Here is a 27488-nt window from a genome sequence, read left to right on the forward strand (position 1 = left end):
AATATCTAATAGACTTGTAGAGGGGGTTTGTACACTCAAAGCCTCTGAAGTTGATACTCAATGGATGTGAAATCTACCCTCAAAGTGGTTATCAGGTGACCAAATTTGCATCTCTTTTCTCAAGCCTTTCCCTTTGAGTCATGAAGCACTTAAGTAGCTGGGACTCACTGAACTCCACTGTGTGTCATGGATGCTGGTTGCTCTCTTGGGCTGGCCATGATTTGACACACTTCCTCTATTCCCCACTTTCTGGTTGTTATAAGCTGCAAAACCTTTCTAGTTTGAATGCTTTGTTCTGGGAGGAGAGGGAATGGTCGCAGTGTTTTTAGCAGGGGCAGGTAGAGTAAGCTGACTTGCATTTTGTAGAGATCAATATGAAAACATGTCAGAGGGTACAGTAGAGGCCTGGCTATATCCTGGGTGAGTGATGATGGTGGCCTGGCCTAGGATTGATGGGAGAAATGGTGAATAGAGACATGAGGAATTTTAAAGAAGAGGATATGGCGAGGGCTTAGATATGGGAGGAGGAGTCATGACTCCTTTGTTCTGTATGTCCCCTGATTGTATTCCTGCAGGACCTCCGAGCAGAAACTCCCCTTGGGGACCTGTGGCATCATGACTTCTGGGGCAGTAGGCTGAGCAGCAACACCAGCCACAAGTCCTACCGACCTCTCACCGTGCTGACTTTCAGGTGAGGTATGGCAGTGTGGGCTGTATGGGAGGGTCACCCAAAGCTTGTGCATGATAATGCACTGGGTTATATGTGACAAAGTTCCCAGGGTTCATGAGTCAAGTCAGTGGTTCCTAGGGAAATATAAGCCACTCACCTATATGGGTCTCCCATATAGGTTGATAATTTCAACCATTGAGAGTTAGTCACAGGAAGACAGAGAGGATATGCACAAGGAAACTTTATTACAAGGCTCACTTTGGCAGTACAGGTGCTAAAAGTGAAACAATACAGAGGTTAGCATGGCCCCTGTATAAGGATGACATGCAAATTGGTGAAGTGTTTCATTTTGCACAGTTCTTGGAGATTGGACCCTTTGCTGATTAATACTGAGGAAACAATATATATCAAGGCAACATATGGCATTTAATGAAATTATGTTTTTTTTCATGACAAAAAAAAGTATAAATCTTTCTACTGTTACCAAGTCAATAGGCAAAAACAAAATGAAGCTTAAAACCGTCTCTGCCCTCATTAATCAGAGAGCCATTTGCATTAAATAGATGTATTCACTGCACAGAGTTCCCATTCATAGCCATTTCTTGGATGCATTAAATACTTGTGTATAGATTTCTCAAAGAAGCATGGAAATGATGAATCGGAACCACTGGTAACTGAAAAGCAATCAGAAACAAGAACCCCTGACAATGAGAAAGTGTTTCATTGTTCCGAAGGCTGGTGGACAAACTATACAGGAGTACTTTTTTTTTTTTTTTTTGGATAAGCAAGTTATGACTAACTTAAATCTAGGTCCCTATGGGGTAGCCTTGAGTAATGTATTATGTCTTTTTGGAATGCAGTCTTGCTTTTTTTTGCACTTAAAAAAAATTGTCGAGCCTTCCTTTTGCTTTCCTTCTCCAAGTATTTTCTGTGCCACACCTCTGAGATCCCCATATCGTCCATTTCCCCCTCTGCAGTTAATTACGTTCTTACCTTTTCTTTAATCTTCTGAGCTTGACAGGCATTATTTATCTCGTGGTATTTTACCTAAGTTGCACAAAGTCTTCCTCTTCTCCTTTTAATATTTTCACTCACCAGCCTTTTCCTTCAGACGATTTGCATTTTATTTCACATGCTTCTGAGCATCTGTTGTGAGCACCCTTTGTTTGCTCCAGGGTTAACTACTATTTGTCGGGAGGCTTCCACCCTGTGAGTTTCCACATGGTCAACATCCTCCTTCACGGTGGCATCTCCGTTCTCATGGTGGATGTCTTCTCGGTGCTGTTTGGAGGCCTTCAGTACACCAGTAAGGGCCGGAGGTTAAACCTGGCCCCCAGATCATCCCTGCTGGCCGCACTGCTGTTTGCTGTGCATCCGGTGCACACTGAGTGTGTAAGTATCGTCTACCTGTGGCATCTGCACTCGTGTAAGGACGAGAAGCCGTCCATATGTCAGTTTGTTTCCTAAAACAGGCTTCCTTTCTATGCTTATAGAGCTGTAGAAAGTATACGCTGCTATGCCCTGCCAGACATTTGAAACAATTGTTTGTAGGTCCATTAGGTCTTTCATATGGAAGCATGAAGAGTCTCAGATTGGTGAAGACTTTATAATGATGGTACGGTATGATCTCTGCTGATACTTTCTGTTTTGCTTATATGACCACATTATAAAGGTATGAATGTTGAATGTTGCCTGGCTTTGGGGTCTAAAAGCCAGAGGCTAAGATTACCTTTCGTCAGCAAAGAGTCTGATGCAATTTCCTACATTAGGTGAGAGATTTATAATTTGCAAAATAATTTCTCATACTATCATGATTGTCACAAAGACTCTGGGATCAGATGGAGCAACATAACAATTTCCACTTCACAAAAGAGGAAATGGCCTTGGAAGACAAATAAAGGACTTACCTTTAGTCAGTCATGTAGCTGGTGGATGTAGGGATATACCTTAAAATTTGTTTGTCCGAGGTCTGGTCAGAAGAGTTTATATATAAACTGTGATCAAATAGATTTTGTTTCTGTGTGAGTTCTCTTATGGTCTAAATGTTCTTTGGGACCTAGAAATAATATATGCATTGATCAGAAATAAAGGAATTTCTGGCAAAAGTACTGATTTACTGTTTTGATCCTTATCTAACTTTATGTGATCTTAAAAGCAAAACAAAATATTTGAATTATTAACCAAAGAAATTTTTCTAAAATTCTGATTTTAAATATTGAAAAGTTAATTTATAGAAGAATTTGAAATGCCAACAAGTATAACTGGATGAGTGTATTCGTGGGTGCACACATACGTCCCAGATAAATGCAATCTGGGAACATGTTAACTGCAAAATTTTACATTTGAGATACTTAAACATAAGCCAAGGGAAGTTTAGCTATAGGAGAAAAAGGGAATATCTGAAATTTTTTTTTTATCTCTCTCCTCCATTCCATGAAAGCCATTCAAATTCATATTGCAAGGAAACATTATGGGTCATTAAAAATTAGCATTCCTAAAATAGATAATCTGTATGTTCACCTTTCATTGTTTTGACAAATAGTATTCAGTTTCCTCCTATCTACACCTTCCTGTTATTTCTCACTATACATTTAACCCCTCTTTAAAAATGAGCAAAGAGCAGGACCACCCAGGGAACCAGATGGAAGGAGAGTTCCCAGGGGTTTCCAGGCCCATGCAGAGGAAGCAGCCCTGCGCTCTGGGCTGTAGGCCTGGCCAGGGTCTCTAATAACAGCCCTGGGCACAGCATCCCCACTGCCCACCCCACCGAACATGATCCTAGATGATGATTGAGGATCTTGTTGCTTCCGTTTACATTTATTATGGGAAAGCAGCGGCAGTGTAGGCTCCTCCAGGTTTTAGTAGTGTAAACATCTTTGTATTAACATTTATGTGTTTTGTGTCTTGACACTGAGACTGTTTTTGCTCACTGCAAATAAGAACCTACATTTTCCAATGTTCTGGGTAACCAGCCATTGACTTTGCCAAGACCGAGGGGTTCTGGGACACAGAACTTTCCTTTTTAAAATGGGGTCAGTCCCAGGCAAACTGAGATGAGTCAGTCACACCCTATAGACTTCCCACCTACCAGTCCCCAATTGGTAATTAAATAATTGTAATTAGGTGTTTTTTGCTTCTCAACTGATATGAAAGTCTCTCATTTTCAAATATGCGACCCCAAATTACTTTGGGGTATTTGTAGGTGTATAAAGCCTCTGACAGACTAGTCACCAGAAGAGGAGAAGAGAGCTAAGGAAGGGGGTTTCCAAGCCCCTTGTCTCATTGGAGACCAGGATGGAGACCTCAGAGGTTCCCTGAGGACACCAGTGCAACTGTAAGATTTCCTTGTCTTCAGAGAATTGGTGAAGATTTCAAGTTACCTGAATTCAGGTATCAAAGAGGGCAGCTCAGGCCTCCTTAGTAATTTTGCCCATCCAATAAACCCGGAGTTTAATACTGAAGGAATTGGATGGAGAAACATTCTCCCTATCCCCTTTCCCTACTTCCTTCTTATGGCCCCTGTGCACATTGTTTCTAGCAGAGAAACAATAATTGCCACCTGCTTTATGGATTTGGGGCAATTGCAGTGATTTCTCCAGAAAACTATGGGGGAGGAAGAAATTTTTCTCTACGTTCTAGGTTCTTTCAGCTGGTCTAATAATTAAATCAACATGAGATTATATGTTAATGAGAAAATGACCAAATTTAATTATGTACATACATACAGGAACCCTGCATGTGTAGGAGAGTCAGCGATTCCACATACATGAGAGATTCAGAGACGGAAAGGAAAAATGAGATATATATGGCATCCTGAGCCAAGGAATGACATAAGATGCCATGGGGCTTCTTATGAATGATAAGAAAAACGGATGCTGGGTAATTAGAAGTTTGCCCTGCCCTCTAGATAGATCATAAAAAGTTATTTTTGGTAATTACTCATTATGGTCATGGCTTCCAATTTAGATTCTTCTAGGTAGTTAAGGAAGGAGCAGATGTTTCTCCTGAGCCCTACTCGATTGCCTTCAGCTCCAGATAATCCACATTCCAAAGTGACACATGTTGGGGAGGTTTGTTCTGGACTTCTTCAAAAATCCTGATATGAGTATTTCAGGTTATTTGTAAGGGGGAAAAGATAACCTTGGTAAAGAACGTTGCCTGAAAGTAAATATTATACAAATGTTAGAAAGGAAAAATGGTCTCTTCATACTCATGCCTATTACCCAAACAGATGTGATGCCTGCTTGGATAGCCTATTACAGTTTTTTTCTATGGAATCTCTATAATTTCTGTGCCAAAAATTCCTTGTAAGGACTAACTGCTGTTTTTACTTTAAAACATGCACCATACTTTTTAAAGCTTATTTTTCTTTATGTCAAACAATGTAATGTTCATTGCTTACGACTTGGAAGTATCTTCACCAATTAGCCAAATGTTTGTTTTAAAAATAAGTTTATGATGTTTAACATTCATTTTAGTGCAAATCCTTCACTGCACCCAGATAAGAAGTGGTTTAGGCTGGCTCTTTTGGCCCCTGTTCCTGGTATTTATCCAAACAACTTCCTTCCCCTTTACTCATTTCAAGGAACCTTGTTCTCTGACCCCACCCTCTGCCCCAAATCCCTTAGCCCCTGTTCCCTATTTTGTCTTTTGTAAGGGTTTGGGATTCTGGACCACGCTCAGACCTTGTAGGAAGCCACAGCTGGAAGAAGCCCCTCCTTTCCCTCTCATCATCCTGGCAGGAGGCCTACAGGACCAGCTGCTTCCTCCATCACTCACCAGGCTGCTACAGAGCCTCACCCTGATCTGTGTCCTTTTCCATTCCTTTCTCTCTTTGTGTGTATAAAAGCATGCTTCAGGATTCATGAAGGGAACTAACAATGAGTCAGCACCTACTGTATGCCAGGCTCTGTTTGGTTTTGCTGCATCCCTGATTTTAGTGCATCCCTGATTGAGTTACAGACCAGAGAATTCAAGAACTCTCATTGCATATTCACTTCATTCATGAAAAAATTGTACAATTTAACCTTCTGGCATACTGGTATACTTGTTCCAGACCTGTTGAACCTTTGTCTCTAGCATTCTTCTTGGGAGGCTTTTTCATACGAGTGGCAGTCACAGATTGGATTCATCAGCTTGTTCAGCATTAGCAAATGTGTGACACCTTGGGTTGCCACATGCATCTGCGTCAGCAGTTCACGATCAGAATGGAAATCACCTTCAGCATTTCATATCTAACCAGTGTAGTGGAAAACTACTCCTAAAAGGCTTTCTTTTTAGCTGTTGCTTGTACATACATTTGGGAATCATAGCAGTTATCTCAAGTTCTAGACCAAAAGTGATAAGGAAATCAATTGTAGGATAAGACCACGGGGATGCTACATGGTTACACAGATTATTTTAATAGATGGCAAGTGTCTAATGAGGTTTTTGTTTTCTGTTCCTAAGGAAGTTTTTGTATTTCCTAAGCGTATGATTTGTTTAAATTTTTTTTTAATGTAAATTTTTTTCTTCCCTTCTTTTAAGGTTGCTGGTGTTGTCGGCCGTGCAGACCTCCTGGGTGCTCTGTTCTTTCTGTTATCTTTCCTGGGCTACTGTAAAGCATTTAGAGAAAGTAAGCATGATATTTGCCTTCTTAGTTTTGAGATGGGAAAATATTCATTTATATAAGTTTATCACTTTGAGGGAATGTGGGTCAAAAGATGTAAGCTCTCTGTAGATATCTTGTTTGCTTGATTGCTTTTTTAATAATACAAAGTTCATACATCTGCGTTCACATGGGAGTGTCCTGTTGGGTGGTGAAACCAAGAGTTTTTGCTCTTGTTACTAAAGTTGTGATTGATTTCTGTCATTTCATTTCCAGCAAAAGTGTAGGAGGACAAAACTATTGATTCTTTTTTTAAAATTAAAACCTCTTAGAGAAAAAAAAAATAGAAAAATGCCCAAATGTATAGCTGTGAATATGCACCTGGACTGTGAGGTTTTTGTATTTTCATTGGAGTGGCACTAATACTTACAAAGAAAGTCATTATTGTTGAAGTTGAAATGACAGATGGGGGGGGCGGGTTGTATGTAGAGGGATTGCCTGATTATTAGCACCATTTATTGAGATACAGCAGAATCCCTGTGTAACTCTACTCATTATATGGATTCTGATCATGTCCAAGTCAAATCATACCCTCCAAATGGTTTATCATGGAAATTGGATTGACACATTTAGCTTATATAGCTGTTATATATGCTAATTCCAGCAAGTTATACATTGAATTTCTGTATCTGAAGAAGTTAGAGGTTTATGGACTGTAGAATTCTCTTTTTATAAATCACAATCAACTGTTTATATTTTGGCATGGGGAGAGAGGAGAAGAAGGGAAAGTGAGAGGGGTGATTTCCTGTGGAATGCTTGAGTAGAGCGATTGAAGTGGAAGCAGTTGTACTTTGGCTTTCTTGTGCCTTTTCCACAGTGTTTCTCAAAGCTTAGGTGTATTTCTGGGCTGCCAAGGCCTTAACATTATTGTCATATACTGATGCTTACATTTGATGTCTTGATGTCTCCTGTGAATTAATCTCTTATTAATGATGAAGAGCAGACCACTCATTCAGGATTTTGTGTGTGCTGGGGCTCGCGAAATAGGAGAGCTCGGGGGCGTGAGCAGGGACCCACAGGCCAAATCCAGCCCACTCTCTCATATGGCCCACAAGCTAAGTATGATTTTTACAGTTTCAAATGGTTGAAGGAAAAAAAAGAATAATTTTTCATGACATGTAAAAAGTTACATGAAATTCAGATCAGTGTCCATATATAAAGTTTTATTGGAACATGGGCACACCCACTTGTTTTCATTTTGTCTATACTGCTTTTACCCTACAGTGGCAGAGTTTAATAGTTTTGATGAGGTCATCTAGACTGCAATGCCTAAGATACATACTGGCCTGATCCTTTACAAAGTTTGTTTACTTCTGAGACAGATGATTCACAGAATAGCTGTCACCATCTGAGTAGTTCCAAACATTTTTTGTAGCAACTATTCATAAGGGTTTCCAGCAGGAAGTTTTTTACTCATGAACATAGATGATTGCTATTAATATAATAGCTGCCATTTAGTGACTATCTGCCGACATATGTCTATGTTTATTTTTTTTCTAATTTAATTATGTGACAGTATTTAAGGTAGGTGGAATTACTTTCCCATTTTCCAGATACAGAACTAAGAATTTAAGTAGCTTTCCCATAGTCACATAGCTATTTATGGCAGAACTGGGTTCACGCTTGTATCTGTGTTACTAACTTCAAAGGCAATGCCAACTGCATTGTGCTGGTCTGATTCCCTGTACTCAGGGGACTGTGAGGCAAGCTTCTCAAAAAAATCATTAAAAATAGTCAGGAAGTACATTCACTTCTATTAAATTGTTAAAATGTTAGATGTGATAATGACATCACAGATATGTTTTAAAAATAACCCTTTTCTTTTAGAGATACCTGCTGAAATATTTATAGATGAAATGGTATGATGGCTGGGATTTGCTTCAAAATAATCTGAGAAGAGGCAGAAAGTGTATAAGAGCATAGATGAAGCCAGACAGGCCAGGAGTCAATAATTATTTAAGTTGAATGACAGAGACATAAGGGCTCTTATATTGGCATCTCTACTTCTGTTTTTTGTTTTTTTTCTAAGAGGTATCTTTTTTTTTTTTAATAGCCAGGTGAGTCATCAGATTAAGAATCAATAGATTTTTGGTGACTTACTTTTTTAATCTTTAAAATATTGTGTTCATCTAAGACAACCAGATTATATATATTTTAAGCCTTCTTTTCTTTCCAACATTACAGAAAACCAGTGACTATTTAATGATTTAATAATTTTGTTATGGAATTGTGAAAAAAAATTTAAAACTAAAATGTAATAATATAATTTAGCATTTAAACATGAAAAATTTTAAGTATTAGAATAAGTAACTGGAATAAATTTATAAAATATTTGATACAAAAGAACATAGGCAGTATAAAAATGTCATTAATAAAATGAACATCTGTGAACTCATCTCCCAATTTAAAAGAAGTCACCTTTTCTGAAATTAAACAATTTCAAGATTCCTGCTTTCTCACCCTTCCCCTACTGCCTCTCATCACTAACCCTTTGCCCACATGGGACCATCCCTGAGGCCTGAGATTCTTCCTTCTCCCTGAGTTCTCTCTGGGTTTGGGAGACAACCACTTAGAAGGCCAAACAGCATCTGCTTCCTTTGCTCTCATTCCCTACAACTCCCAGGTAGTGTCAGTCCCCAAAATAAATGTTAGTAAGGCTACTTGCCTTACTGCTTGCTCTCAAGGATTCTAGAAGAGCTTCTAAACAAATTTACCTTTCAAGAAATGCTATCCTAGGATGAAAATAGCATACAGACTAGATTCTTCTCTTGTGATTTTTTTAATGTCTTAGAAATTAGTGGGAGTTCCCTTAGCAGACAGGAAAACAAAGAATTAATTATGTTATTTAAATTTCAGTAGACTTTTTTCCTGTATTTTTGTTGTGGTAAGATGTACATAATATAAAATTAACCATTTAAACCATTTTTAATTGTACCAGTTCAGTGGCATTAAGTTCATGCATATTGTTCTGTAACCATCACCACCATCCATCTCCAGAACTTTTCCATCTTCCCAAATGAAAACCTATTAAATAGTAACTCCCCATTTCCTCCTAGCCCCAGCCCCTGATCACTGCCATCCCACTGTCTGTCCATGAATTTGACTGTTCTAGGTATATCATATAAGTGGAATCATGTGATATTTGTCCTTTTATGTCTCGTTATTTCATTTAGCATAATGTATTCAAAGTTCGTCTATGCATTTTGTTTGTCTATGCATCTGTCAATGGATATTTGGGTTCTTTCCACTTTTGATGATCATGAATAGTGTTGCTGTAAACATGTGTATAACCAATAAACTTTAAAAAGCAATAGACAGCTTCCTTTTAACCTTTTTTTTTTCCTCTATAAAAAGACCTAGGCAGGATTGAAAACTCTTCTAGGACAGGCTGTATTGTTTTGATGTTCTAGGTATTTATAGTTATATGCCCAGAATATCCATATAGGACCTATCAGTAGTTTTTGAGAGTCGATTGGGAAGGGCCTGTGAGATATTTTAACCCACTGCCCTTCCTCCATCCTGCTGTGTACAGGTTGACCACAGGGCTCAGGTTGTATGTCTAAGAGCACATGTTCTCTCAAACACACGTGACTCTACAAAAACACAGTGAAAAGGTGACCCCGCTGGCCCAGACTGTGTACCATGTTCACCCAGGACTCATTTATACCTAACCATTTCCCACTCCAATTTATTATTATTTGATCTTACCCAGATAAAACCACCACTTTTCCTGTGACTCATCATTTTTCTGACACAGCAGGGAGTTTGGGGACAGCTGAATAAAACAGCTTCAAGTACAGAGAATAGTGGTAGTGACTTTTCCCAAGACCAAACGTTAACTTAGCAATAAGGCATGTCCAGCTCTTTCGGGGGCTGGCATTTCCCCACCTATAATGCCTATAAAACTCCCAATAGACACATGGCCCCCAGAGATCTGGCAGGGTGAGGAATTGCCCCTGCCCTAGCCTCAAAGAACATTCAGGGCCTTGGTGTGGCTATTCTATAAGATTGTGAGTGGGAGAGAGGGAGGGGGTCCATTTACTTCCTCCCTGTTCTGTTTATTACAAACCATGGTATCTCGTGTGCTTGTCAGTTAAATCTAAATCTGCAGTTCGGTAGGATTACAATTTATCAGTAGTCTTATTTTTCCTGAAGAAAATTAAAAATTCAGTCTGTTGGATTTTCTCAAAGATAACTCTAAAGTTTCATGAAATATCATTAATTTTAATGTATCTTTCTCTTCAAGTAACTACTCCCTATTCTGAATGAATTGCAAAGACATCGGAAGTGCTTTTTGAAGATAGTACTAAATATTGATAGGTTTAACATATGTGGGACCCATTGTTTAGGAGGTATAATAAAACCTCATTAATTCTAAAGATTATTCTTATAAAATAATGGGAAAACTATCAGGAGACTAAAAATTCTTCTATCAAGTGAATCAATACATTTATTAGCCTCCTTTAATATAGTTGTTCTCACAACTATATTAAAACTAAAGATATTTTATATTGTTTTCCTGGATCCTTTTGCTAACCTATTCTCTGTTCCATTTCACATTTATATATATTCTGATATATATATATATCTTTTTAATTTATTTGTAAATTATAAAATTATTTCCAAGAGCCATCCATAGGAAAGATAGATTTTTGGGTTTGTTTGTTTGTTTTTTTAATGAAGCCTTTGGAAACTAATAGCAAGGTAAAAGTGCTTAATGTGTGATGGTTTTTCAATTAATACTTTGATTCATGAGAAATTAGTGAAGTATATTTCAGTATTAGTGGAACTCTATTACCTGTTAGCAGCATTATAATTTTTTTGGTCCAGTAGCATTCTTTTAACATTTATAGTATGCTTACTTTAAAATTGGAAAGAGACTTTATAAAGAGATTTTTATAGGCCTTTAATGTTAAGGATGCAAAAGCTTTCGAGAAAGCTAACTTGAAATATTTAATGTTTGCACGATAGCAGTGGTAGATTTCGCTTCTGTGAAAACCCTTTTAAGAATATGAATAGATTTTCACTTGGTTGAAGTTACTTAGAACAGTTAGAAGACACATGGATGGATACAGAAGCCTTTGAAGAAGCCATCCTGTTGACCTCTTGTCTACAGGCCGCCCGACCTTCCCAGGTTCTGTTTTTCTGTTCACTTGAACCCTCTTTCGGAAAGGGAAAGAGTAACTTGAAATGGAACCTGTGGACCCGCCTCCAGACTGGGATGGTCCTTTGCAGTCACCGACAGCTTATTTAGTCTTTGGAAAATAAAAAGCTGTAGGAGGTTGCCCCTCTACATGCATCCGGGCCTCAGGGTTTTGACCCTGAAAGTTATTTTTGGCCACAGACTTTTGTGTCCTTTCTGTCCTCTGACTGTATCCACCTGCCTATGCAGGCTTTGAGTTATAAATCAGAATATTTTTTCTTGGGAGTTTAGAGTGGATGACTGAAAACACCCATCCCTCAAGTTGCACTCACCATCATTTCGAGTTGATTTTCACTGCTATTTCCAGTTCCTACTCCTGTTTTCACAGGCAACCTATGAAATGATTGATCTCTGCCTGCCAAGCTTGTCGCCGGTCTGGAGGCGCAGAACAATGTGGATTCTTAAGAGAGGGACTTACACTCAGTGATTAGCTTAGTTGGGGGAAGACCTGTGTCCCACACATAAGGCAGTTCTCTGACCCTTCCCCAACAGGGTTCTATGCCCTGAGCCCTACTGGCTGTAACCTCAGGACCCTTAGAGCAAGACTTTGTGACTATATGTCCAGCCTTGTCCCTATTGCTCCACTTGGCCGGGCAGCATCAGAACAGCCCCTTCACTCTGCATCCACACTCTCCTCCTTTCCTCCCCTCTCTCTAACAACTCCCAAATCCCCCTTTGTCTCATTATTCCCTGGACTAGAGCTGATGAAGTCCAATGGGGCCTTCCTTCCCTAAAATCCGTTGACAGCAGCACAGTGTTTTCAGCAACTCTTCTGTTTCAGATTTTCCATACTTTTTTTTAAACATGCTAAAAATAGAAGCTACTTCTTTGTTTATAGATAATAATTCTCTGCAATAATTCTTAAACATCATGTTAATGTGCAACTTCATAAATATGGTGGTGGCTAAGAGTCTTTTTTAGGAGGAGCAAGGTTTTCACAAACTAATAATACTTTCACAGAGAAGAAGCAATAAGAACTCTATATGCAAAAATAATTCTGGTTAAGGAATTCTTGATAAGACACTGCTTCTGATTCCGTTCTAAAATACCATAGAGGCTTATCAGTTTTGGCTATTCATTCTTTCACCAATAATTAATCAAACATTAAGGGCATTGCTATGAACCAGGCCCTGTGTCCAGTGTTATGGATACAAAAGCTAGAAAGACACAGTTCATGCCCTTAAAGGGCTTAGAGTCTAGTATATTTTGATTAAAATGAAGCTTCTGATATTCAGAATGCTCAAGGAGCAGAATATTCTGGTTTACCATACTTCCCTGTTAACCTTTCCCTCCCTGTCCCCACCTCACAGCAGGCACTTAATAAGTAACCCCTTCTTTTCATGGTGCATTTATACAGAATAGATAACTATGACCTCTGTACTGCTAATTTCTTTGTTTGCCCTGGAATATAGTTTACTTTTTTATTGAGATGTAATCAACATAAAACATATTCATTTTAAGCTTACAACATAATGATTTGATATTTGTAAGTATTGCAAAATGATTATCATAGTAAGTTAACATTCATCACCACACAGTTACAATTATTTTTTTTGTGATGAGAACTTACAAGATCTCTCTTAGCAACTTTCAAAAATGCAATATAGTATTATTAGCTACAGCCACCATGCTGTACATTATAATCCCAGGACTGTTTTATAACTGGAAATTTGTATCTGTTGACCATCTTCATCCATTTTGCTCACATCCTCCCACCCCCGCCTCTGGCAACCACCAATATGGACTCTGTGATTTTTTTTTTTTTTCGGATTTCTCATAATAGTGAGATCATACAGTATTTGTCTTTGACTTATCTTAGCATAAAGCCCTCAAGATCCATCATATTGCCACAAATTGCAAGATTTCCTTTTTATGGCTAAATAATATTCCATTATATGAATATGCCACAATTTCTTTATGCATTCATCTGTCAGTAGACACTTCCATTGTTTCCGTGTCTTGGCTACTGTAAGTAATGCTGCCATAAACATAGGGATATAGATATCTTTTTGAGATAGTGATTTCATTTCCTTTGAATAAATAGTAAGAAATGGAATTGCTGGATCATGTGGTATTTCTATTTTATACTGCTAATTTATTTTATTTACTCTCTATTAAATTTCCCTGAATCCAGTAGAGAAGAGCCCTTGATACTAATAGACATTCAGCTGTATATATTTTCATCTAGACTTTGAGATACCTTAAGAAATAGTCATACATTTTTATTTCCCCCATCTAGGCAGTGTGGACTGTACAAAAAGCCGTGGTAAACACGTGTCATGGCAATGATGATTCCTTGTTCCCGTTGCTCATGTCATCCACATGTTTTTAAGTGTTCAGCTGAGAATCAAAGCTCTTTTGTGGTGGAAATTCAGTCCAATATTTATTGGATACCAATAATGATGCTATTTATTGTTTAAACTTATGTTTAAAGAGACCTGGTCTTTGTTCTTTTTGGATCTGAACATAAATTCAATGAAAGGTCCAACATTAGTTACATATAAACTTGAAGTTCAAGAGAGATTTTTACAGAGGAACAGATTTAATATTTTTTATAAGGAAACAAAAAATTATGCACTCAGAAATTAATAATTTAATGAGTTAAAAGCTCTTTAAGAGGATACATTTCTTTTTGGTAACCTCATTAGCTTTCTTTGTAGATGCGATATCTATATTAGAAAGCTCTGGACAATATTTAACTATCTGAGTCTATTAACAAGCAATTCTATGCTAACCACCGGAATCCTGGCACTTCTGAAAATGAAAGAAAGTCTACTAACATAACATTTTTGTCTGCTTGTGTGTGTGTATGTGCGCGCATGCACGCGCATGCTTATGTAGAATATCTCCAAGCAAGATCTTTTGCAATACAATCCTTTTTTAAAAAGGAAATGTCCTTATAAAGGAAGCATATGTTTCTTATAAAAAAGAAAAACCCTAAGTCAGATGAAGTTGATGGTGTACTGGTTATTATTTCTGAATGCTCAAAACAAAAAGTATTATTCTTATGATGTGACATCTTGTCAGAACTTATACCTCTTAAAGTTTAGTATTTTGGCTTGGAAACAGGTAATCTCTCCACAGGATACACTTGCTAGAATAGCCAGAATAATTTTTTCTCTAAACTAATACCTTAAAGTACTTGTTTCATGGGAGTTAGAACTAAAAAGAGAAATTTAATTAGTGTCACTTATAGTGGGGAGGACAGAATCTTTTTAGGAGGGAAATGAATTTGCTACATACCTGGAACAACCATTTTAAATTCTAATCTATTATAAAAGACATGATCTTAAATCTTAACTGTTTTACATTCTTGAACTTCCTTTGCTGTATTGCTCTCCTTATAGTTTAGGGAACTAAAACAGGATGACTCTTACTCTTGGGATATTATTTCTTCATATCTTCATTCTGACTTAAGACACCTGTTTTTCCTTGACTTAGCATCATGCTAACTTAAAAAAAAAATAGGGCAATTGTGTAACTTAACATAGTGTAGGAGCCTTGTTTTTAGTTTTGGGGCCCTTGCCTGCTGAATTGTGACAGTGGTATTCGTGTGTGTTCTCTTTTCTCTGCCTTCGTGTTTCTTCAGTTCCTGCATTGCTCGATTTTCCCAAAATGATCCCGTAATGTAGACCGGTAATGTCTGACTTCTTCATTCTGTGGGTGGAAGCACTGCTTAGTTGGCTCCAACTTTTGGAACGAGAATCTGATGCTCATTGTGTCGCTCTGGCAGAGAGAGTCGGGCCACCTGTCAGGGTGGCGTGGTTCCCACACACAACTTGACATGCCAGTTTCAAGACGGTAGAGATGCCAGGCATTGAATGGTGAAGAGGGTAGCTCATACAATGTGATGCTTTTTCTGAAAGATCTTCCCACTGGAAAGCAGTGCCAAATCCAAGGCACATGCTTCATTAAATTGATCACATCTGTTGGCACTTGTGGGTGTTAGCACTGACAAGTGTCTTTCTGTTAATGCATTTTATGGTTTGTTTTTTTTTACTCCTGTGCTCCCTCCACTTCATTAGCCTTTGCCTCCATTTACCTAAGTGACTGAATTTTCTTAGATAATAGAGACATATACAGAAACAAAGAAAACGTTTTCTAGGCCAGTCTCTATTAAGTTTTGGATCATAAACTGTCGATGTTTGCTAATGCTGTATAATTATCTTAGAACAAGTTGTTGTCTTAAGTGATGAGAGATGCTGCATGGTAGAAAAAATTGTTTTGTTTTATCTTTTCTCCTGGGTCATTGGTACTTAAAATCTAGCAGACTGAGTGGAGATGAGATGGAGAACTCTGGATAAAGGTAACATCCTGAGAGCTCTGCACCAGTTAGAATTCCATATTTGGGAAGTTTTTTTGAATAAAAATATTCATAAATGCAACTGCACTGGAGGCGACATCTGACTCTCAGGATTTATTTTTACTCTTTTTTAACAGTTACTTCTGAATTGTAAATTAAAATAATCAATTTTTCCTATGCTTTTTTTTAAAAAAAATTTATTTTATTATTAGTTTCAAGTACACAGTACATTAGTGAGACATTTATATAGTTTATAAAATGATCCCTCTAATTGCTCTTTCTCTCCTCTGGCTCTCCAGCCATTACATTACTGCTAACTGCATTCCTCTTTGCCATGCTCCCCATCCCTGTGACCATCTATCAACTGCTAATTTGTACTTTTTAATCCTGTACCCCATTCTCCCAGCCCCCAACATCCCCTTCCCTCTGGCCATCACCAGATTGCCCTCTATATTTGCAAGTCTGTTTTTGATTAGTTTGTTCTTTTTGTTTCTTAGATTCCACATATAAGTGAAATCATATGGTATTTATCTTTCTCTGTCTGACTTATTTCACTCAGCATAATAATCTCTAGGTCCATCCATGTCATAGCAAATGGTAGAATTTCATTTTTTAATGGCTGAATAATATTCCATTGTATATATGAACCATAACTTCTTTGTCCAATCATCTATTGATGGGCATTTAGGTTGCTTCCATATTTAGGCTATTGTAAATTGTGCTGCCACGAACATAGTGCATAGATCTTTATAAATTATTGTTTTGGTTTTCTTTGGATAAATACCTAGAAATGAAATTGCCAGGTCAAAAGATATATCCATTTTTAATTTTTGGAGAAAGCCTCTGTACTGTTTTCCATAGCGGCTGTACCAGTTTGCAATCCCACCAACAGTGTATGAGAGTTCTCTTTTCTCCACATCCTCGCCAACACTTGTTGTTCTTTGATTTATTGATGATAGATAGCCATTCTGACACGTGTCAGGTAATATCTCATTGTGGTTTTAATTTTCATTCCTATGCTTAATAGTGCACATGTAATTTTTCAAAAATAATTTATATTTTAAAAAAGAGTCTCTTACGTGATGGAAATTACTCCATTGTGAGGAGGTTCAAAGACTAAATTAAAATGAAAATACTTGACTTTTGGTTGTATTTGTTCACATTAAACAAATTATCAACTTTTTAGTATTAAATTACATCTCATAATTGCATAAAAATATGGCAATTAAATAAGACAGACAGACATGGTATAAATGAAACTATTTCCTGATTGCACAGATTTTTATTGAATGCTAACTATATGCAAGGTGGCCTGCCATTATTTGTTACAGTTGTCTTATTAAAATGCTCAAATTTTTAGAAATAAAAGAATGATTTGCATAGTTATTAAATAAGAACATAGTCACAAAACCACAAAATCCAAATTCACCTAGATTATGCGGTATATTGGCAATTATTAGCATTAATGACCTTGACAAATCAAGACTGAAAGAAAATTCTAATTAGGGGAATTACATGTGTAAAATGATACTACAGCAGGTTGTATTACAAGAAGTCTGTTAGGCTAGGCTGTCTCCAAACTCAGGATCAGCTTTCCAGTTAATGATTTAATTTTTATGAGTCTTTTTTTATTCACCCCCAGTACCCGAAACACTTTGTCAGTGCCATGTACATTGGCTTTGGTTTATCATGCACATACATACCACACATTTGTAAAGAGACCCCTTTGATTTACATAAAATAGTTTATAAATATTACTTAAGTTTCCAGCTGAGAGTCTGGATAAACCGAAGTGTATGTGAATGCTTAGTCTTATGATTCCTGATAAACTATCTAGCGGCTAATCTGGTAGGGATGAGGGGAGAAAGAATTGGATTTAAATAGACAAACTCATTTTATATTTTCCAAGTTTTCAAAGGCAGACTTGGAATACAAACATAGCCATGTGCCAAAGTTCATCTGTGAGCTGGGTCTTTGAGCACATGACGTAGACAGTGCTGTGCAGTAGAAATACAATGTGAGCCATACATGTAACTTAAAATTTTCTAGTAACTACATTATTATTATTATAAAAAGAAATAGGTGAGATGAGTTTTAACAATACAATTTATTTAGCCCAATATATCACAAATATTATAATTTCTAAATTATAATATTTTAAAATTATGAAATATTTTAAAATTATGAAACATTTTACATTTTTTATACCAAAGTCTTCAAAATCAGGTGTGTGTTTGACACTTACAACATGTCTCAGTAGTAACTATATAAATTTCAGGTGCTCATTAGCTATAATGCCTCCTCTTCTGGACAGTGGCAGTCTGGAATGCTTTTCTGAATGTGAGCCATCACTAGGTTTATGTCTGACCACTGAAATTTTGCCTTTGCTCTGAAATTGCCACTGTTGAGAAGCAACACTTAATATTTAATAATCACTAAAACTGAAGAAACTTCTTGAGCAAAGAGGCATTGTCTTCATCTTTCATATGTTTTCATAGTGCATATGTTTGAGCAAAAATCAGACATATAAGAGAAAATTAAAGAGTAGGACTCTTCCACAAGAACTGTGATAGAGGATTTGAGAGGTGGAGGGAAACTTGGTCCCCTACAGAAATTTTGGTTTTGAGAAGTGTGATGAAATTATGGGGTGAGTAGGGAGAAAGCTATCAGTAAATCTGAAGACTGTGTTTTCTGTATGTTATTTTTTCTGTATTCAGTGAAATCTCTGATTTAGCCACCTGAGAAAGCCATTTTGAATTCCAGACAAGTGGAATATGAGCCCATGACTTTCGCATTCCTGTAGTAATTTAACTTCGTGTTAATGGAATGCTTTTAAGAACAGTCTTTTGGGTGTTTTAATGAAGGAGTTGGGAATTTTTTTTCCTATCCAAAGCCACTGTCCATGGGGGAAAAATTAATCCATGTTACAGTCAAGCAAAATAGAAGCTTAATTCAGTTTTTCTAGGAAGAAATGTAAAATGATCAGGGGACCTACTTTTAATGTTAAGAACAGGGAGCATTGGGATATCACATTATGTTTTGTTAAGAGTTAAGAACACAAATTACGGGAGTAGGGGAAGCTTAAAAAAATCAAATCCAGGCAATGGGATGAAAGGTCCATTTTGTTTCCACCGAACTCACTAATCCTAATGCTTAGTGGACATGAAAACAGCAGGCTGAGGCCAGGGGCCATAGTGCCATCTCCTCATGCCGGGCCTGGAGCAGGGCCTGGTGTGGGGCCTGGAGGGGCACGGGAGCCAGAGTCGGGGTGTCTTTTACCCTGTTTATCTGCAGAGGAGACCTTGTGGTAAATAATAGGTTTGTTTATAATTAAAGGTATCTATCTACATATAAACTTCTAACATGAGGGAATCCTGAGAGAAGTATGACATAGACTCAGGAAGAAGTATTACGGGAGAAAGAGCTAAATGAACCATACGTACACCAAGATGGAGAGACAAGCCTTGAGGGTGCTATCTGCCATCCATTTCTGTCATATGTCAGAAGGCATAGCCTTCTCCCATGCTCTGGCATGGCACACTGTGAACTGTGATCACCTCTGTTTTGCCAGCTGGACCCCCCTGCGCTATGCTGCTAAAACATGTAGAGCCTTTCTTAAAATCATATCCTGAAAGGTGTTAAACAATACATTAGCTTTAAGGTTATTTGGGCCATAATTTTTTGAAAGGCTTTGGTGTCTACAAACACTTGTCTGCTAATGAGTCCTAGCAAATGCCCAAAGAAAATAATGTTCCAATAAAAATATAAACACTCAGATGCGATCATGTTTAATGAAACAGGGTTTTATTGTTTTTGTTGCTCGTAATTGTGCTATTTTGGTATTCGGTATGTATAATGTAATTAATTTCTGCAAGTAAAATTATCCTTAGTTTACTTGATGGAACTAAATATTCCGATATATAATGGTTTTCAGTAAAGAGCTTGGCTTCTGAGCACTGTGCCACCTGAACAATTGGAGAGAGACTGCTCTAGACCAGAAGACTGGGGAGGCAGGCTTGGGCTCACTCCAAGAAAGAATATTCTAACAGCCCAAAGTTTAAAAATGAAATGGGCTGTCATGGAAACTTAATACCCATCTCAGAAGTTACTGAAGTCAAGGCCACGTGGCCCCCTGCTGGAAACATTATGGAAAGGATTTCAGCATTTCCATCGCTGCAAGGGAGATTATGTGTACAACCTCTCAGAAGCACTACTGCAGCTCTTACTGTGGTTCTATGATTTGTGGGCTTATTGCCCTTTTTGGTAGACAGGACACCCTCATTTCATTCACTGACCATGTATTGCTGTTCCAGAGTCAGGCAGATGCTGTGGATCCTATCAATAAAAATTTGAGTTGCTACTACAAGCCAGGCATGGTGGCAGGGATGAGCTGTGAACAAGCTTCCTATCTAGGGTGATGCTTCTCCGCCTTTAGCTGCATCAGAATCTCCTGGTTAAAAGGCAGATTCTGATTTTGCAGGACTGGGCAGGGGCCTGAGAGTCTGTTTCTAACAGGATCCAAGGGCATGTCCATAGACCACACTTTAGGGCAGTGGTCTCAACTGGGGGTGATTTCTTCCCCCCACCCCCAGGACATTTGGCATAATCTGTGACATTTTGGTTGTCACAGCTGAGGGCTGAGACTATTACTGGAATCTAATGTGGAGAAGTTAGGGGTCCTGCTAAACATTCTCTGATGCACAGAGCAACCTGCACAACGAGGAATTAACCAGCCCAAATAGTAGTGCTGAGGTTGAGAGTTATCTCCCCTTCCCCCTGTCTGGGGGAAAATTCAGGACATTGAGTATTTGTAATAAACTGTGTGAAGAATGTAGTGATAGATTGTGATAAGTGCAGTTTAGGGTGCTACAGCTAGACCTAACTTAATCTAGGGGGTCAACTAGGGACACCGAGGTACGTGAGCCAGACCCTGTCCTCAGGGGCACCAAATACCAGATGTAAGACTATTTACTATTCCAACTGTGGAGTAAAACAAGTGTATTGAAAAAGGAAGATGCCTGGGAGGGTGGGATTTTGCAGACTGACATTTGACAGCTGTATAAGATGATTTTGCCAGGGGCATTGTAGCCAAAGAGAACAGAATACACAAAGCAAAGTGAGAGCAATCTGGTAGGTGTGCCTGGAATCTTGGCCCAGAAAAGCCATGTGGCCAGGTCAGCAAGGCCTTAAATGCCATTCTCAGAAGAGTCACCTTTACCCTGTAGGCAACAGGAAAGATTGATAAAACTTAAAACAAGAGTATTCATTGTGTTTTAGGAGACAATGGAATTTAAATTAATGAGGCTTTACTGTTGATCAGTTGGCCTCGTGGAAAGCTTTAAAGTGCCTCAACTATAATAACCAAATAACATTTTATGTATTATATCTATGCTGCCTCTTTGTACACTAAACCTGGAAATTTGGCAAACAGAAATTCCCAAAAACAGCTGAAAAGGTCAGAAAATATCAGCCCGTACATCTTTTCTGCTTGACTTCCGAATGCCTCCTGTACTGGAGCCTGTTCGTGAATGAGGACACTTTCCCAGCGAGCTGACTGGGCCCTCTAGCAGTCTGGCAGGACCAGCTCAGGGGTAGGTCATCCTGGGGGTTAGTCCTGCTCAGTTTGTTGAGAATCCAGGGCCTCAGCTGGGTGTAGACCCTCCTCATCTTGAGAGGAGTCACCACCTACACGCAGAACGTATGAGGTGAGGGGTGCCCCCTACCCCAGACCCTGTGCTTGTTCCTGGACTGGAAGCCTTGGGCTTCCATCATGAAGCTTTGCTGACTAGTTCTTAAGTACTCACAGGACTTTTTATATCACTTCATTCAGGATCTTCATCATACACACACGCACACACACACCCCTAAATACACTTGTGTTGGTTTCAATCTCTCTCTCTCTCTGTCCCCCTCTGTCTCTGTCTGTCTGTCTGTCTCTCACACACACACCCCCATTCTCGCCCCCTCACTCTCTGTCTCTCTCTCCTTCTTCTCACCTTCTCCATCTATCCCCAAACATGTAATTGTTGGGTTCCTGATCAAGCCATTTAAATGAGAACCAAAGTGTACCTTTTCACTACGTAATGAGCTTGGCACATTTTTGTGACAAAGTGACAGCCTTCGCCACTACTTCAAAGCCCCATTGGAAATCTATCTCTCTGGAATCAGGGGCAGTTTTGTTGATTCATGTGCAACAAACATTTATTGAATGCTTTCTATGGTCCCAGCACCATACCAAATGATTTTTTTTAATGTATGGTTTTTAATACATGCACAGAGTTAAGAAACTTTTAAAGGTGTGAAAGCTTATACAATAAGAAGTAAGACTTCCTCCCTCCACTACCTGAATTTTTCTTCTTAAAATTGTTCAGAAACTACAGTAGTTTTTTGCGTGTTTTCCAGAGATATGTTTTGCAATTTACAAGCATATTTATGTAATTTTTAACACAAATGGCTAGATATTTCTACATAATTTTCCCTCTCAAATAGGGAATATGTAGGTGAGTTGCCCCCATTTTATAGATGATGTCATTGAGACTGAATATAATTAACTTGCTCAGGGTCACATAGTAAATGGCAGGTCTGAAATTTAGACCAGGAGTTCTGGTGTTAAGTGAAACTGAATCAAGATTCATAGGCACCCCAGACAAGCTGATGATTGCGTCTTCCAAGCGGGTTCTCTTTGACCCGCTTCAAACCTGTCTCTTTGAATTGTTAGTTTACCATCTATCTAGATGAGGAGGTGAGAGCCTCACAAAGGAAGAACAGAGATAAGCACTAAATGTAGCCTTTCTTCTCCTCCCAAGCAGTTTAGCTCTGGCCCCTAAATTGCAGATACCACCCACCAAACGGTATATAGCCAGACCCTTTTTCCCCAGAAGGCAGCGTAGGGACCCTGGGTTGCTAACTCGAGCTCAGCCCCATCCAAACTTCTTACTATAGCATTCACATTTCTAGTGATGTTTCAGCTTCCTGTTGGTGCTTGAGTCCCCATGCAGGTTGGCAGCCCAACCTGACCTATACCTTTACTTGCCTCAGGTGCTGGGTGGGTGCCAGCACTCTGTCAGTGGTCCTGCATCCTTCACAGGTCAGAGCTATTCCACACTGGGGAGCAGAGCAGACCCATCTTATGCCACCTGATGTTCAGAGAGCCCAGACTTCTATCCCCAGAGTGGTAGAGGTTCTCAGAGCTGCTCAGTCATTCCCATCACTCCCATCATTGTGACAGCAGCAGTAACTGTCAGGGTCATTGTGCAACCAGATGTAGTGCTTACACTCTCAGTGGGAGTTCTCAACATAACTCGTCAGGATGGCCTATTAGGTGATTGACAGGTTGGGAAGAAGGAGCTTGACCCATGGGAACTCTGCAATGAAATGTCTTTGTGGCTAACGGCTTCGTTACAATGCCCTTAAAAGCTCTGGGCACCTGCTAAGGTGCACCTTAAGAAGGAATGTTGTCTAACCAGAAATGCAGAGGTCTAACACACTCTCCCACAGAGAAAGGCCGTCAGAAGACCAAACTCTGTTTTTAAATTGTGGCTATGTAAGGTGCATGCTCAAAATTTTAGTTCCTTAAAAAAAAAAAAAAAAAAATTAGTTCCTGGTGCTGACAAGACTAAGCTGTATTGCATGACTCTTTTTATTATTAAATTTATTGGGGTGACATCGGTTAATAAATGTGTTGCGTGACTTTCATGTTTGTCATTTTTCTTAACTGGCAGGTAATAAGGAGGGAACACATTCTACATTCTGGGTGTTGCTGAGTATCATTCTGGGAGCTGTGGCCATGCTGTGCAAAGAGCAAGGGATCACTGTGCTGGTAAGACCCAAGACAGTCAGGGCCTGCTCTATATGCACCCTTGCCTCTCCCATATAAACAAATTGGTCTGGCCCTGCCCGTGTGACCTCCTCTATTGCATCCCATTGCTGGCCTACCTTTGTAGACCTTTCTGGGCCAATTACTTGTCCTCTAACAATCCTGGTGTCTCATATGGGAATTGACTGTCTCAGTTGACTATCCTTAGCAACTGGTGGAAATGAAGAGAGGGAAGTTCTTAAAGAGTAGAGATTTTTCTCTTGGCAAAGTCATGTAGAAAAAAATAAAAGAACAGTTTGAATTTTCTTAGATCCTCTCATATTTCAGCAGTCCGAAATACGTGAACTGACCCCATTGATGCTTCTGGTCCTGATTAAACAGGCATTGAGTGTATGTTATGTTATACTTGGCTTCGACCGGAAATATGAAAGAAGAGAGGAGATGACCTTTGAAGAGTAGAGGCACACACCCACATGGTGTGATCTGCATTGAAGCCCCAGGAAGGGAGAGACATTGAAATCCACTTTTCTTTTTCTCCATTCTAGCCAAGTTTCTGCCTTACATTTATTAACAGAAAATTAATAATGAGGTAGAGAAATAAAAAACAAAGATGTGAGATGTGAATGGCTCTTATTGGAATACTTTGGGAAAGAAAGAGCAGTAAGAGCTATCCAGGGTTTGACAGAAGTCAAGGCAAAGATCAGTGTTTTGTTTCAATTTGTAACGTTAAGGTTAGCTAGCTAGGAAATGGTATTGAAAGAATTACTTACTGTGCAAAGATACTTGAATTTCATGAGTTACTGTTTAAAAGTTTGCTTGAAACCAATGTTTCTCAACCTTGGTATTATCAACATTTCGGACTGGATCTTCTTTCTTTTAGGGGGCTGTCTTACGCATTGTAGGATGTTTAGCAGTATCCTTGGCCTCTACTCACTAGATGCCAGTAAGACCCACTCAGTTGTGACAACCTAAAATGTCTCCAGACATTGCCAAGCATCTGCTGAGGGGCAGAGTTGTCCAGTTGAGAATCACTGCTCTGAACCTTGCTTCTCAAAGTGTGGTTTGAGGACCAGTAACATCAGCATCATCTGGGACCTTATTAGAAACATTTAGAAAGGTTTCAGACCTTACCCCAGGCCTGCTGAATCAGAATCTCCATTTAACAAGGTCCCAAGGTGACTCCCATTAATGTTTGAAAAGCACTAAAGAATTAGGTTGAATTTCTATGAATAAACATACAGTGAAATATAGCTGTTTTCAAGAATTGATTAAAATGTGGACATTTGAATGATTTATTTAAATGAGAAGGAGAAGTAAGTGCCAAACTTGTATTTGACTTAGTCGTCATGACGACATTACCCCATCACCCTTTGCTGACTATCCTTTAGCTCACAGGCAGAAAAGCAACCAGTGTAAAAAGACGGCGGCAGCTCAACAGGGAGCTTTTGCCTTCTAGAAAATGGTTTAAACCCATGCAGAAATGGTCTTCTGTGACCCACTAAAATCATGTTTCGTGTGGGTGAATAAAATCAGGATTCTTCGAAATGATTAACCCAGCACTGGCCCATGTATTAGATAATTAATGGCTCCCAGCATTTCTGGGAGAGGGTTAAGTAGGAATGTCATCCTTGCTCTGAAAGCCATGAATTACTACTGGTTTCTGATGATTTATGATCTTCTTTGCCACAAAGCCCCATATTAAAAAGACCCAAGTCATTCGGGGGCAGGGTTATCCAAATATGCTATATGTATATTCATAATCTGACCACTTTATTGGGCAGGGAGTTGTGATAGGTGACATTGTCTGCAGCAGTGACATCTGTGGAAAGTCTATTGCAGATTAGACAATAGACCCCAAGGCTCATCTAGCCTTTAGCCTGTAACTATAGGTGTAGTAGCTGCAAAAACAGCCCTCACCTGCTGGAAAGAAGCTATCACGGTGGTATTGGAAGCTTGGTAGCATGGGTGGAGCTACAGTATCACACTCAGCATGCAGTGGCATCATCACATAATTGAAGTTATTTATCATTCACCCTAACAGTCCTGGGCAAGGGCTTCACACGACAGAGGTAGCTGTCCTCCACATAGTTACCCAGGCTGGCAAAGGCTCTGCCACCTTCAGTGCGTGGTTCCCAAAGTCACTCCGATCATCTCCATTGTCTCCATCACAGCCAGCTGGAAGGGGAAACGGAGTGGCGGAGTATGTGCAGGTTTGTAACCAGACCTCTGAGATGAGGCATTATCACTTCTTTCCACGTTCCATAGGCTGGAACTCAGTCACATGTCCATGCTTAACTGCAGGGAAGGCTAGGAAATGCAATCTGGCCATGTGCCCAATAAGAACAGAAAGCTGATAGACAATTAAGAGTCTGAACTTGAGAGATATGCAAAGGCCCATCACAGACTATTCTACATGTTCTGCTTCTACTTCTGCTACACTTGCTGAAGTCAGCACTTGAGGTTTTTGAGGTGTAATTACTTATGTGGCTGGATTTCTGAGGTGGATGGCTTCCTTTATGTTATAGGCATAGTAACTGCGTGGGTAACCACTCTGTTATACCAATCAAGGGACTGTAAGAGGGAAACAAAAGGATGGAAATATCCCTTTTGATGTCCTAATTTCTAGCTATCCTAAATCTTATAGTACTCTTACATGCAGACAATGAAATTATGGCTAACAAATTTACTAGCTAATAAATTTGTTATAATATATTACCATGGGCTGATTTCATAGGAAAAATAAGTTGTTGTTTTTTGGGGGGTTTTTTAGAGCTGAAGATCTCCCATAATTATCTAATCTACATTCCTTGTCTAGATTCAGCAATAAAATTGTGAAGTATAATTGCTTACCTAATCAGTTAGGCGCTCCCACCACTGATTGCCTTGTTTTTCTTCCTTAGGGTTTAAATGCAGTCTTTGACATCTTGGTGATAGGCAAATTAAATGTTCTGGAAATTGTCCAGAAGGTACTACATAAAGACAAGTCATTAGAGGTGAGTATATACTTTTGTCTTCCACCCAGACATGGAAAATGTCAAGTACCAGCTGATTTAAAATGCCATTTTTGAAGTTTTCTTGCGATTTTGAATGCTAAATTAGCCAGCCTTTTAAAGCACAGAGTCAACGCAATTCAGGCAGAATCGCTGCACATTTGTACCTGGCTTGGCCACACTTTTGTTTGAAAATCTTTGACATCAGGGGCTTTGCGGTGTCCTTTCAGAATACTGGCGTGCTCAGGAATGGGGGCTTCCTCTTCAGAATGACCCTACTGGCCTTGGGGGGCACAGGGGTGCTCTACATGCGCTGGAAAATCATGGGCACTGGCCCGCCGGCATTCACAGAGGTAGACAACCCCGCCTCCTTTGCCGACAGCATGTTGGTCCGGGTGAGTTCTGAGTCCTTCGGCCACATTCCTAGATTCTTCATCCTTCCTCCTCATCTCATTCCCAGCACACCCACAAAATCCCTAGTAAATGGAACACCTCTGTGTTTGTTTGCTATCATGAGGGATATTCTAGAATGGAACCCCCTTTTTATTAGGTCAATGAGAGGATGTTAGCCCCTTGTATTTCCATGATAGTCACAATTAAAGAGTGGTTAATTTCTAATGTCAGGTTTCTTGCCGACCTCGTTAAAGTGTCCCCGAATCCTGTTACTTTTGTCATAAAGGAAATTGACGTGGCAAGGTTAAAACAAAACATAACAATATTGGTGGTATCTTTAAAATTCTAATGGTGTCAAGACTCTTATAAAGCTTTGCTTTTTTTGAAGACAAGTGTGTCAAGCCACAGATTCTTAGTGGTACATTTCATGGAAACAGAAATCAAGAGAACCATCATAGAATCCTAT

The 27488-nt window shown here is 39.0% G+C and overlaps 1 protein-coding gene and 1 pseudogene across 1 annotated transcript in view; both read left to right on the plus strand.

The window, feature by feature from the left end:
- The window catches only part of TMTC4 (transmembrane and tetratricopeptide repeat containing 4), a 53867-nt gene that overhangs the window by 2980 nt on the left and 23399 nt on the right, over positions 1-27488 (plus strand). The window contains exons 2-7 of the mRNA XM_011363196.2: positions 576-691; positions 1846-2062; positions 6197-6284; positions 23545-23642; positions 26540-26632; positions 26860-27024. Coding sequence (XP_011361498.1) covers positions 576-691; positions 1846-2062; positions 6197-6284; positions 23545-23642; positions 26540-26632; positions 26860-27024 — 777 coding nt within the window. The remainder of the gene's footprint in view (positions 1-575; positions 692-1845; positions 2063-6196; positions 6285-23544; positions 23643-26539; positions 26633-26859; positions 27025-27488) is intronic.
- Positions 925-1024, plus strand: LOC111741919 (annotated as a pseudogene).

The sequence above is a fragment of the Pteropus vampyrus genome, unplaced genomic scaffold (assembly GCF_000151845.1).
Source record: "Pteropus vampyrus isolate Shadow unplaced genomic scaffold, Pvam_2.0 Scaffold83, whole genome shotgun sequence".
Classification (NCBI taxonomy): Eukaryota; Metazoa; Chordata; class Mammalia; order Chiroptera; family Pteropodidae; genus Pteropus; species Pteropus vampyrus.